Source organism: Mytilus californianus, unplaced genomic scaffold (genome assembly GCF_021869535.1).
Source record: "Mytilus californianus isolate M0D057914Y unplaced genomic scaffold, xbMytCali1.0.p SCAF_9, whole genome shotgun sequence".
NCBI lineage: Eukaryota > Metazoa > Mollusca > Bivalvia > Mytilida > Mytilidae > Mytilus > Mytilus californianus.
In genome coordinates this window covers 2009806-2023997 of record NW_026262745.1, presented here as the reverse complement: position 1 = coordinate 2023997, position 14192 = coordinate 2009806, and the positions used below count along the sequence as shown (strand labels likewise).

The 14192-nt window shown below is 33.2% G+C and overlaps 1 protein-coding gene across 1 annotated transcript; it reads right to left on the bottom strand.

The window, feature by feature from the left end:
- Positions 1–983: 983 nt before the first annotated feature.
- LOC127715745 (repetitive organellar protein-like) lies at positions 984–13597 on the bottom strand. Its single transcript, XM_052221897.1, has 7 exons — positions 12775–13597; positions 8327–8479; positions 7443–7592; positions 6645–6758; positions 3433–3495; positions 1858–1881; positions 984–990 (listed from the first exon to the last, which is right to left on the bottom strand). The coding sequence occupies exons 1-7, from the start codon at positions 13566–13568 to the stop codon at positions 984–986; spliced, it is 1305 nt and encodes a 434-aa protein (XP_052077857.1). The 5' UTR covers positions 13569–13597.
- Between the last annotated feature and the right edge of the window lie 595 nt (positions 13598–14192).

Sequence of the window (14192 nt, the reverse complement as noted above, 5' to 3'; positions counted from 1 at the left end):
AGTAGAAATGCACGAGATTTTTTTTTTATTTATTGTGTTGCACAGCATTGCTGAAAGGCTTTATTAAAAGAATGGACTAACACCGGCAATCAAAAGACCAAAGTAAATTGCCAATTTAACTTTAATGGTCTGTAATTCCTTATCCTTTTTATACGAAAATAAATCAAAACCACAGTACCGCTATTATTTATGTATTAACAGCGTTTTAAGACTTGTAACATATGTTGAGGTGGGTTAAAGCGATAAAGAAATTATGAGATTTTCCAGTTTAAATTTTTTTTTTAAAGGTACAATGAGCACACACACCATTATAGAACAAGCTGTTTGTTGGACAAAGCGACATAACTCACGCCTCATCCCGACACATTTACAAGTAGACCTATGTGGATTATTGTATATTGAAAGCAGGTTTTTGATTATTTTCTGTAGCATTTGTTCACAGCTATTATCGATTTTTAATGCTATTATAGACGCTATACCAGACTAGCCAAGTAACCATAACTTCGGTACTGGCGTGAGACTACGGATATTGTTATATATTCATATTTTCTGTTACAAAATTTCGAAATAATAAAAAAAAAGGAATGTATCTCTCTCATGCATAGCACTGGGTTTGGTTTTACTTTAGTCGCCCTTTCTGGTTATATAATCTCTGCAGTTTTGGAATTTCATATATTTTGGCCTCGAGCATCACTGAAGAGACATATATTGTTAAACTGTGCATCTGGTGCAATAACATTGGTAGTATTCACGTTGTTGTCTCCGTAAATAGTGTCCCACGTAATTTTAAAAAATATTTCATTTCAAACTAAGAAACCCCAAAAGATAAGGCGCTTTTCAATGTCTCGAGGTATTATGATTTTTTTTATCATAAAGATTTGTAACTCTACGAAACGCGCGTTGGGCGTTTAAAATTATAAGCCTGGTATCTTTGATGAGTGTATTCATATTTAAAGTATACTTATCTGCACTCTTTGTTTTACTTACATTCTGAAATAAAAAATAACAAAACTAATAAAAAGATTTGAAAAAAAATCTAACTACAATAATCATCAGTTTTTAATCGATTTCTCAATAACAGGTGAATAAAATTAAAATACGGATATTGTTTTACTAAATTTACAAAATTGCAAATTGTTTTAATTATGAAATGTATCTTCCGCATGCATACATGTAGCTCTGATTCCTTGTCAGAGGTTTGATTACATTTGATCCTCTTTGGTTGCATCAGCTCTGAAAAGTTTGTATTATGTGCACACTCACTGTGGTTGTTGTTATTAAACGATGACAGCAGTGAATGAACTTTTACTGTGTAATATTGTGTGGCTTTATGCTAACCAGAAATTTGAAAAAAGTCTTGGCGTGCAATGGTGTAGCGTAGGGGTAAGTTTGAATATCCGGGACCGTTTGTGGTCTGTTACCACTGTCAACTGATTCTGCCAGTACGTGTTGACAACCTTGTCTATTGAATAGTATCACTAACCGTCGGAATCCGGATGTTCCGGTTGTCTTTATGTTTAATCAGTATCAGTTCACGATAATAATTTATAAATCTTTGACAACTTATGCCTGTTTAGTTCTGATCGTTCCTGTTGATTTTGAATCAAGAACAAAAAACAACAAATTTAAGATGCTAGACTCTGGTGTCTCAAATAAAAATAAGGTCGTTAATACTGATTTGATATATTACTACCAGTGTAGAGCATTGCTTAGAGAATTTAAATTGAAATGCATTGTATGCTGAATGGATGGTAGGCTACGTCAAATTTACAAGATTTTCATTTTCCCCTTTAGGAGTGTCGTTGTAATTTCAATGACAAAACAGTACTACATATATGTATCAAATATCTTACTTACCCTTTTGGTTGAACTTTTTCACCTCTGAAATATGTAAAATAATGTTTATTAATATTAAAATTAAGCTCTTGAATGTTACTTGTAGAATGTTAACTTTTATTGAGAAATACATTTGAATTTAAAAAGGTTTTCATATAACGACATTTTAAAATTTCAAGCAGACAATGGTTAATTAGACCCACACTGTACCAAATATAGCATTCTCTCTACTTTCATAGAGCGCCTGGAGTATGCACAACGTTTGCGCTATCCTCTGCCTACTCGCGTGAATTTACTGTTGGTATCTTTTCGGCAATGGATAGCTTTTTTCGAAATAGTACAGTCGGACTTAAGCCAGCCCCACTATTCGCACCCTTTTCGTCCATGAAACCTTTCTAAACAGTGGTTAAGTAAACATATAAAATCACATCGTGTCTTCACGTGTTGTAAGTCAATCGTCACTCAGAAAAATTAATTTATTTTGAAGAATTCGATTAGAAAAATATAATCAATCTTTATTAGGAATGGAATATAAAGAAATCAAGTCGAAAGGAATTATTCATATCAATATTAAATACGATACAAGGTAACAATAGACAAAAATCCTTGTCAGTTAGGCGACTGCAATGAAAGGAGTATACAGATGGAAGATGCATGAATAGCAGGAAACGCTTACCCTGTTTGTTTTCTATATTTGTGTCTTCCTAACCGATAAACGAGATTTGAACATCAGTAAACTACTGTCGTCTTCATTTACCGTAAAAATAAGGGTGTCACAGAATTACACTAAATTTTGGATTTTTTTTATCTGTGATATTTATGATTTAGTATTGAAAATATAACTTTAACGTAACTTCAAACACGGGTATATCGAACCAACTCTAAAATTGTCCATCTTATTAAAATTTCTTATTTATTATGGTCTAATATATATTAATGTTAAAAACAGTATATTACTTTCTGACCCCATAGCATGGACATGATACATATATTTAAATGATTAATTATCTGCCAGACAAAGACTAATGATAACATAAAAAATTGCAGGTAAAATTTTTTAGACTTATCATAGCATAAACATCAGGAACGCTCATAACAATTTGAAACTCAAGGGTGTATGAATACTTGAGGAGCTTTAAATTTCTGACCAGAAGAACATAAACAGTATTACAAAAGACAACTAGTTCTACTTTAGCTCAGGAAATTGGAAAACTCGTTTTCTTAATAGTTTCTATCCATGTCTACTGCAAATTTAGAAATGTATATAAAAAATGAAGCATTGGCCACTAAGCTGATGATACCCTGTAATAGTATTCCACCAAGTGCTAAAACATGAAAATAATACTATATATCTAATGCGTCCGAAGCATAAACATCAATAAAATTTCGATGCTGGGAATCAGTCACTAATGTATTCGTTTTAACTTCTCCGTTGTCGCAAAAGTCGTTCTTCGGTGGGAAAAGTAATCACTAGATCTCGTTTCCCCTAACTTACTATTGGTGACTGAAACTATCTGTAAGTATGTACAATGGGTCTCAGTGATAATCAAACATTGTTTTGAGATGAAATATTAAAAATTCACTTCCAACACTTACTTGCAGAATCTACATCTGTATAACTTGTTCGCTTGTGTAAATGTTTCTTTTATTTCCTTCTTCCTAAAAGTATTTCATTTTTGAACTATTTGAATTATTAAATTTTTGTAAGTCAAAATATCAATCGATTGTATGATATAAATCGAAGGAGATGTGGTATGATTGCCAATGAGACAACTATCCAACAAAGTTTAAATGAAGTGGATGTTAGCAATCATAGTCAACCGTATGGCCTTCAACAAGGCCCCGACTTGAGCACTTCTTATTGTGACCTTTTGGAATGCCGGATATATATGTTACTACTTCTCTCCATCCATACCCAAATTATAGTATATGTATGTGAATATCTAGGGAAAACAAAAAGCATAATTCAAAGCGGGCCATAACACAATGCATTTGCAAAAAGAAAGAAAGAAAAAAGACAAAACAACAATTAACAGTCCATAAAAAACAGAAAATTAAAGATAGAGTAACCCGCATCAAACAAAATAAAACGTGGGAAATTTGAGTCCTCCAAAAGATATGTATGTTAATTTACTACTTCTCTCTATCCATACCCAAATTATAGCATATGTATGTGAATATCTAGGGGCAAACAGAAAACAAAAAGCATAATTCAAAGCGGGACATAACACAATGCATTTGCAAAAAGGAAGAAAGACAAAAGACAAAACAACAATTAACAGTCCATAAAAAAACAGAAAATTAAAGATAGAGGAACCCGAATCAAACAAAATAAAACGTGGGAAATTTGAGTCCTCCAAAAGAGTAAGCATCTACTTTGTCGCTCTCCTATTTGCGCCTTGTATAATCCCCATGCAGGTAAAATACAGAATTGCTGCATTAAATTGGAAAATTAGACGTCATTGTTTTGTCGTAAAGTTTAAACCAGAACCTACGTTTATATCTATATCAAAATAAGTTAGATTTAGTTGTACCTTTGGCATGATTTCATGTCCAGTGGAACTGGTGCAATATTCACGGGTACTTAAATTAGAATAATTAAGTGAAAGGACAAATTGTTATTGTGGTCATGTAATCATACCAGGAATGTTAAGAACGGATATAAAAAATCTATATTCAGACAACAATTCACGAACGACTCAAATCAATAGCAACGAGACTGGATTATATGTTCAAATAAAAAACCTTGAGGATATTGTTTACTTATATTTTGGCATTGCACTATATTATGCATCTCTCGAACTGTTTTTACACTAACTCCGTTGAATATAAACTGATTAATAATTTAGGCTTGGAGAACATGGGAGCTTTGACCTAGCTATCAGTGCTTTGTTTCTAGTGTTATATTATGTTGGTTCTTTTTTGTGCCGTGTATCGATTTATTGAATTAAACACTTGATTTTTTTCAGTTTATTCGTATGTTCTGCTGTTGTACAACTGTCCCAGGTTAGAAAAGAATTGATAAGTACTCTCAAACATGTTTATCCCCGCCACATTCTTTATGTGTATGTCCCAAATTAAAAGCGTTATTCAGTGGTTATCGTTTGTTTATGTCTTTCATATTTGATTTTCGTGAACTATATTATAAATTTGGACGTTACTTAGTTTTCTTGTATGAATTGTTTCTCATTTTATAATGTCGGGGCTTTTTTGATTGATTATACGGTATGGGTGTTGATCATTGCTGAAGGTGACTTGTAATTACTATATATACATCATTTGAAATCTAGTGGATGATCGCCTCATTGGCAATCATACCAATTCGTCTTATATATATATTATACAAACAAAAAACATAAAAAATAAACCAAAACCTTCAGGAATCCTAATTTCCGTCTTGTGAGATTTATTAAAAGACAGGTAGAATATACCAAAGTGAATATTCAAACTCATAATTCAAAGACAAGCAGACAACGCCATGGCAGAAATCATTTATAAGACAAACAAGTCCACAAAACACAACATAGAAAACTAAAGACCTAGCAACAAGAACCTATCAACATACCGGGGGTGATTTGCTCCGTAAGGGGAATCAGATTCTGCTCACATGATGTACCCGTGTGCTAGTGTCGTCTTAATTTTAGTTCATTTATATGTTTCGGGGTTTAGTGTGACGTCAATTTTCACTAAACTAGTGCATTTTTTTGTTTAAGGGGCCGGTTGAAGCCCGCCTCCGAGTGCGGGATGTTCTCGCTGTGTTGAAGTCCCATTGGTGTCCTTGGGCTGTATTCTGCTCTTTGGTCGGGTTGTTGTCTCTTTGACACATTCCTCATTTCCATTCTCAATTTTATTAATTCACCAAGGAATGTTATAAGGCAAAATATTGATCTTTGAAAAGCCTTACAAAGTTGAAAATAACGCTTTTTTGGTTACTGCAACCGTAGAGTGTAAAACATAATATATTCAGAATCAGTGAATATTATATCATATAACAACACTTTACCCATGCATTGCCAATCATATACTGCTATTGACAATGACATACAAAATATCAAGACATTTAGGAATATTCATTAATAAGTATGGCAGAGCCCCTTGCATGTGTGATTGGCAATCATACCACATCTTCTTATTGTTATGATATTCATTTATTTTCAAATACAATGATCAGAATAAGGCTAAAAGTTTTAAACTTATTACAAATTAACATTATGATTCAATCAATAGCGACCCTCAAGGGTGACTGGGGAATAGCAATATGGTCATTCTTGGTCCGACCGGCAGTAAAACCCTGGACTAAGTGGAGCGTCTGTTTGGCTGTGCGGGACGTACAAGCACGTAGCCACGTCTGGTCAGAATGGGGACGTTAAATCATATGCCTCGTGTAGAGAGAGTGCCACGCTTTCTGTATGTTAAAAACCCTTGCAACAACTCTTTGAGGGGGTCTGTAGGTGGTGTGTTGCAAGACTGCCCCTATCCAATATACCCTCATTTTCTAGTGGCAGTCCAAATTTCCAGGACCTTCATCCAAGATGGCCTCTATTACAGCACCTACCTATTGTATTCATTGTTAATTTGTTCTCGTCCTTAACATGCATGAAATATTTGCCACTGGACGTTAAGCAACCAACAATCAATCAATCAATAGCGAATAACAACGGTCTTTTCTAGTTAAATCATACACTACTGCATTGCCTTATATTAATCATCCTAAAGTTCTGATTGAAATATTGCTCCAAACTGAGATATTTATAAATATCATAGTGAAAATGCACATCCCTAATCCAGTTTATATTAGATTTACATACTCATTCAACTGTTGTGTTTCTAAATCAGCATCTGTTGTACCAAGATGTTTTAATAATTCAAATTGTAATTCTTCAATAGTTTGTTCCATTTCATTTATTCTAGTCTCTCGGAATCTGTATTTAAAATATATAACTTAAAAAGGAAAATAAGTCTCATTCAAATCAGGGTTTCACATATAATTAGGTTATTTAGTACAAACTATTGTAATTGATTAATCAACATTACATATTTTGTTTGGAAATGACACTGTTAATTTAAAAAAAAAAAAACTCATATTTTTGTTTTGTTTTTAATATAAGTGTTGCAATGTCTGTATTAGATGTTATATAACCCAGTAGTACCTTTATTTTATTTCTGTGTTTTGTCGTAAGAGTGTAAACCAAAAAAAAGTCTCTCTCCCTTTGCGCTTGACCATTAAATTGGAATTATAACGTCTACTTATATTTAGCACGCGTCTACCGACAACTTGATCTGGGTCTTTAAAATATCTCACTAACAGCTATGATAAAATGACAACAATATCTCACATGCAATTACGATAAAAGTAATCAATTACAAAGAAAAGAGCCTAGATGTTCATTTAGCTCATGATCATGATCCAATTACAATAGCCATGTTTTCCTTGTCAAAGACTCATCACTGAAGGCAACTTATCATAACTTCTAAATGTGCTTAAAAACATAATGGATATCACTTATAGAGCAGGTACTGAATAATCTTTGGGAGCATTTTAGTGTGTCAGTGTATTTCTAATTTTATAATATTAGTCCTTTGTAATACATGTAAAAGCAACTTACTTGGAGTTAAACTCGTCCATTTCGTCTTGTTTTCTTGTTAGTGTGGCCTGTAACTGTTCTGTTTCTTCCTGATATCTCACTTCGTCATTCTTTATTTTATCTTTTAACTCTCCTATTTCCATCTTATATAATCTTCCTTTGTTTATGTTTCTATTTAATAAAATACAGAAAAGATTACTTGAGTTATTCTACTGTGTCAATTGTTCAAGTGACAACTGTACATTTCTTTTTATTTCTAAATATATACATGCAAGTCAAAGATCCCCGTCTCCATTGAAAACATTGCATTGTAGTGTTAATGTAATACTTTCAGAATGTTTGTTTCTTTAATTATCATGAGTTGCAGTTAATGGCTTCTTTTCATATAGATTCAAGGAAATACTACTTGATAGATATTCAGAACATCCTTGCAGTTATTTAGATAATACTATATGAATATATTTGCTGTATATAACAACACATCGAAAAGACATCATTGATATTAATATATCGGAAAGTGATTTTAAATCATTTTGTGTGTCCCTGTGACCGCAAAAAAGCTCCTGGACTGTAATGAATTTCAACAAATAACTAAACTGCCCATAAACCGAACGCAATACCACTTTATAGATATTTTCACAAACACCTGTATACTTGTACACGTCATATTCGTTCTAAACATTTTATATTTTTTGTTTAATCTTAATATACAAATCTTATTTATCTATTAGAAGATTAAAAAAAAATACGGGCGTCAAAGCAAAAAAATAAAATAGCCTTTCAAGACGTCATAATTTTTTTTGTTAGAACTTGGTATATATAATTTATGACAAACGGGTTTATATCTCATTTTATGGTACTGGGTTTGGTTTATGAGTATTAAATGATACGTTAGAACAACTTACTTTGCTTTTAGTTCATCTATCTCGGATTGTTGGCTTGTTAATGTGACATGTAAGTCTTCCGTTTCTTTCTGATATCTTTCTTTATCGTTCCGTATTTGGTCGGTTAACTTTGTTAGTTCATTTTCATATTGCGTCGACTCCTCACTCAGGTAACTTAAATGAGGAGAATAAAGTAAGTTAGGCCACACCAATTTAATTCCTTGTTCGTCGGACCCGCCCGCACATATTTTTTTCCAAACGGAAAAGTAATCGTGTCTATTTCCCGCGCCGTTTTTTTTTTTTTTTTTGTAAACATTAAAAAGATATAATGGAATCGCAAGATTTCACAGATTTCTCATCAAAGTCAAGGACGATTCTTAAACAAAATAATGCCGATTTTCGTTGTTAGAATAAACTAATCAGAAGGCGAAGTGTTGCCTTCAAATGCAATACCGTTTCCCACCGGAACAAAACTATCCATACCCGCTGCATATGTATGCACCTGTCCTGAGTCAGGAGCCTGTTGTTCAGTAGTTGTCGTTTGTTTGTGTGGTTCATATGTATTTCTCCGTTTGTATATAGAATAGATCGTTGGTTTACCTGTTTGAATTGTTTTACACTAGTAATTTTGGGGTCCTTTATAGCTTGCTGTTTGGTCTGAGCCAAAGCCCCGTGTTCATGGCCGTACTTTGATCTGTAATTGATTACTTTAAATACATTATGACTTGGATGGAGAATTGTCTCATTGGCACTCACACCACATCTACATTTAATTTATATACATTGTACTAAAATGACAAGGAACAAATATGAGAACATCAAAACGACGGAGACACAGACAACCAACATATAACACAAAAAACTAAAATGTACACACATCAACGAACAACTCGAACCCCAAAAAAACAGGAGGTGAACACAGGTGTCCCGGAAGTATGAGCAGTTCCTGATTCTTGCAAGACACCCGCCGTGGTTCTAGTTATAAGTCATGTACAGTGAAGGCGGAAAGACATCTAATTCAATGGAGATCATTTGAAGCAATTGAAATGATTATTCAATTATTCAGGTCAATTTCTGATGTCCTCAGGAACTAACAGTAATACAAGTAGTCATAAATATGATGCAATTAAAAGGTGGTCATTACTTGTCTTGGAGAACAGGAGAAAAAAAAACAACACTTCAGCAGTTAGAAATGCCAAAGTACAAGTGGTAAATCAAGTCTTATACCATTTTGTTTTAATCAGTATTGTCAGAATGATTTTATGTTTACAAAAATGAATTATAATCGCTTGCCTTTACTTTTCAAGCCTCGCCCCAAACAATTGCAAATTAAATTTTTTTTAATTAAAATTTTCAATTCGCTCGCTCGCCCTAATTTTTGGAGTGGAAAAATCCGTACAACAAGAAATTAAATTGGTGTGGCCTTACATTAGAAAATAAAATGTTTACCACAGGACCTAAATTTGCAACACCTCACCGCAGACGAAAGGAACATTACTGGGAATTTCGACAACCTATGGTTGAAATTGCATTTGTTTTAAATACATACTACTTTCCAGTATGTTCTTTTCGACCGGGCCCGATCTGGTGGTGTTGCATCTTATAAAGTCTATCCGAGTTTTTTTGCAAGGAATTCCGCTCAAGCCGGTACTAGGGGCCGTCTTAAAGTTGCAGTGAGGTGTGTGTTTCTTTTTTCAGAGTAATTTGGGTATGCATCACATCCACACAAAGCTTTATTCACTACCCTTTTTGAACTTTCATTGTTCTTGCACCTTAGGTTAGAGAATACCTGGCATATATCCTAAAGTATTTCAGTACGTACTTACAGCTGTCAACTCGAATAGATACAGATAACCATGAATATGTTCCTATTGTTGTTGCCACAAACCCGTCCTCATTTCCCTGATTATGAAATCACCGATTGCAACTTATCTCAATTGTTTTCCCTTAACATGAGCAACACGACAAGTTCTACGTGCGACGGGACAGGATCGTCTTACCTTTATGGCGTGCGACGGAGCAGGATATTCCTACCCTTCCGGAGTACATGAGATCATGGTAGTTTCGGAAAAGATGGACATATGTATTTCATAAAGATTCAAAGGTAGATATTTGACACAAATGGTTCGCCAAATGATCACCATTAAATCTGAAGAGTTTGAGAAGGTCTTCTATTCACTAATGCTATAAAATTTCGAAACATTTCGACTCGTATTTCAAGTTTATTTCCGCAAATTGGTAAATAAAAATCCAAGGTTGCTTCTTATGGTCATGGCAGATCGGAATCAAATGAGGATCATTAGAAGAGCACCTTCCATACATTTATCCTAGCAAATTTGTATGGCACTGTCTAAGAATTTTTTTTAATGGAAACAAAAGGTGTGTACGGACTTCGAACAAAGACGACGTACGAACAATATCTTATTTTTATTTGTCTTTTAATTTATTTTTTTTCGAGCGTCACTGATTAGTCTTTTGTATACGAAACGCGCGTCTGGCGTACACAATTATACGCCTGGTCTCTTTGATGAGTTTGTTTGCATGGCTTTCCTGGCTAGGTGAGTTACAAAAATAGATCTGCAGTAAACGCCAACGTTATAACAACCGAATGCCTTAAAAATAAAGAACCCTTTAATTTCAGTTTATAGTCCCCAACAACAATCAACAACAAATGTTGTTATAACTTGAATCAAATCCCTTTTGCTACTTTTGCAAATAAGATATGTTTAAACTAAACAACAGGCAAGTTTTGATATTCAATATGTCAATTTGTTACACCGTGCCCACTCTAGAAAATTTAAACACAAAGTTAACCGAACTTTACAAAAATGCCTTCCCTGTCAAATTCCCTAATTGACAAACTACATGAAGACTACAACAAGTAAGTGATATTAAGTCTAGATTCAAACTATCATTTTCCTTCTCAGAAGGGCTATTGTAGACAAGAGTATTGACTAATTGAAAGTGAATATTCGATCAAGGTGGAATTTGACTTAGTTGCAATACATGTATTTGACGGGTGTGTATGATGTGTTTGGTACATTGGTCAGCAAGTCAGCAAAGAAAATTACAAAAGGACTACGAAAGTTATGGCTACAAGAAATATAACGATTGGGGAAACTGTAAGTAATTTGGGATACTTTCACGGCCGATGTAGAACAAAATAACGTTTACAGATACAAAGGACATGCTATCAGATACAAGTATGTTATACTTAAGGATATTATTACGCTCCAGGGCTCCGTGTTGAAGGCCGTACTTTGACCTATAGTGGTTTACTTTTACAAATTGTGACTTGGATGGAATTGTCCCATTGGCACTCATACTACATCTTCTTATATCTAGTCATTTAATTATACCCTGCACTCTGAAACAGGCAGAACATAGTGACTAGTGAGTCGGCCCGATCGTCCGCATCTGCTCCTAAACTGCTTGGCAGAATTTTGTGAAATTTTCACAGAATCTAACTCGCATGATAAATGTCTATTTCATTTATTTTATCAAAATGAATTTTTTTAGTTTTTATTTTGGCATGACATGGACTTAGTCATATCGGAACACAAAAGTATGTATTTGAATCCGCTTCTACTGAACCCAAAATCATAATTTAATAAGTTTGCTTTTCTCAAAAATTTCAACATTGAATGACATTCTGCACTTCATATATTGTTTTTTTATCCGGATTATTGTTGGGGGTTAGCGTCATCGAAACTTTTCTCTGGTAAATCATGGACTTTACCATTGCTTCATAAAAATCAAACGAATTTTGTATCCACAACTTCTCCAAACTTTATTAGATTTATAGACACTTTATAAGAATCTTCACCATATAATGCCATTTTTCACCTCTCATTTTTTTTAAAGGAGAGGTATGCCATTAATATCACTTATCTGGCCCATTGAAGTGACAAATAAGAACAAAAAGTCTCATAAATGTTCAAGATTACACCCATGAATTTTTTAATCAGACCGAAGCAAAGTGTCAAATATCAGTATATTTTTGAAATTTTATCTTACATATTTTCAATAGGAAATTCGTGTAAAAGTACAACATTAAAACGCCATATAAGTTAGTTTCTACAAAATAGTTGTTCCTGTAAAATTTACAATGATATATATTGCTAATAGAAAAAAATGAGGAATTGTCAGTTAATTTTGATTTTGTAATATCCTAAAAATCCGTCTAATTTGACCCACTTTAACTTTTTCTATGCAAGCGTCACTGATGTTTGTCTTGTAAACGAAACATGAGTATAGTTAAGATAAGCCTGCTATCTATGATGAGTTTATTTCGAACCAATTTACAAAACTCTCCTTAAAAATGTAACTGTTTCATAACTTTATACATGTTGATAATTCTCCATAATAAATGATAGAATGATAGCCTGTTTATTGTACATCGACTCGTAATAACTTCAGCTTTTGCAAAATGCCCTACCGTGTATACTAACATTTTGTTTTATAAATACCTGATATCGTATTGAGACTTCATCATTTCTACTACTTTTACGATAAATTCTTTCACATTTAATCCATGCAATCTATTCGTTTCTTCAAATACAGGAAAATCTTCAGATGCTTCAACTTCTTTCAATAATTCAGAACAGTTGATAAAAAATGTTACATTATGGGATTCAGTCATGATATTTTCCAACTTTGTGCATATGAAGGTGTGTTCTTGTAACAATTTTTCAACTGTAGCAAGATTCTGATTCCAGTGTGCTGTTTCCAGGGCCAGGAAGTCAGAAGCATGATTAGTATTCACATCTGAAACTACTTGTACAATGTTCTTCAAAGCGTGTGATAATTGTGTAACATCATGTGTGAACTGTTCGTAATCCTTTGGAATTTGTAACATTGTCGTAAACTTGATTTCCTCCACTAATTGTGTCAAGCGTGATATCTTATCCTTTACGTTGATGATTTTTTCTTTAATGGTTTCACGTGCATCAGCAGCAACATCACCAACAGATCTATACACGTGACTATTATGTTCAGATGTAACACATTCGTTACATGTAAGACAACTGCAAGTACTACAGAAATGCAGAAACTCAAGACTATGTTGTTCGCATTTATGGTTGAAACTGAAAGTTTGAAGATCGATCGATACAGAGTCCGTAACCGTATGGTGTCTATTAGCTGGAAACTTAGCATGCAACCATTTACAGCATTCACACAAAAAGTGACTACATTCGTAGCAGACGTATTTTCCCTCGCTTTCCTCGCATATATTACATACCCTTGCTGCTATCTGCGCCATTTATTTTTATCATATAAATAGACAAATCAACAATGTCAAACGTGACGACGTCATCTTAAATAATCAAATTTAAATACCAAAAATAATTCATAAGTCGATTAAACTTTCTGTAAATTCTATGAATATTTTTAAAAAGTTAAGACGGTAACGGGTCGTACAAGAATATACAAAAGAGCTAGCAATGATCTCATATTTCATATATTTTTGGTTTCATTTATAGAATGCGAAGATTACATTTTCCACTTTTCATGTATAGGGACATTTTAACCTTTGAATATTGATTTTTAAATCTCATGGTAAGTTTACGTGTGTTATACTTTGATAAAAACAATATTGTATATTCGATTTCAATTTGCATTCCGTTCCAATTAAATACATACTTTGACAATTATATTCTGAATCTCATACATTTATGCATTCTGCCTAAGTGCATTCAGCATGTCAATTAGAAATATTCGGATATATTATTGAAAATGAAAGTTATTAAAATGATATACTACACGTATGTTATAAAAGATATTGTCTTGAAATTCAGCAGCAATCTAGATTTTAATAAAATAGGATAATACATATAAGTTGTATCTGTAACAAAATAACGGTAACTCTTCGTAATAACAAAAACAT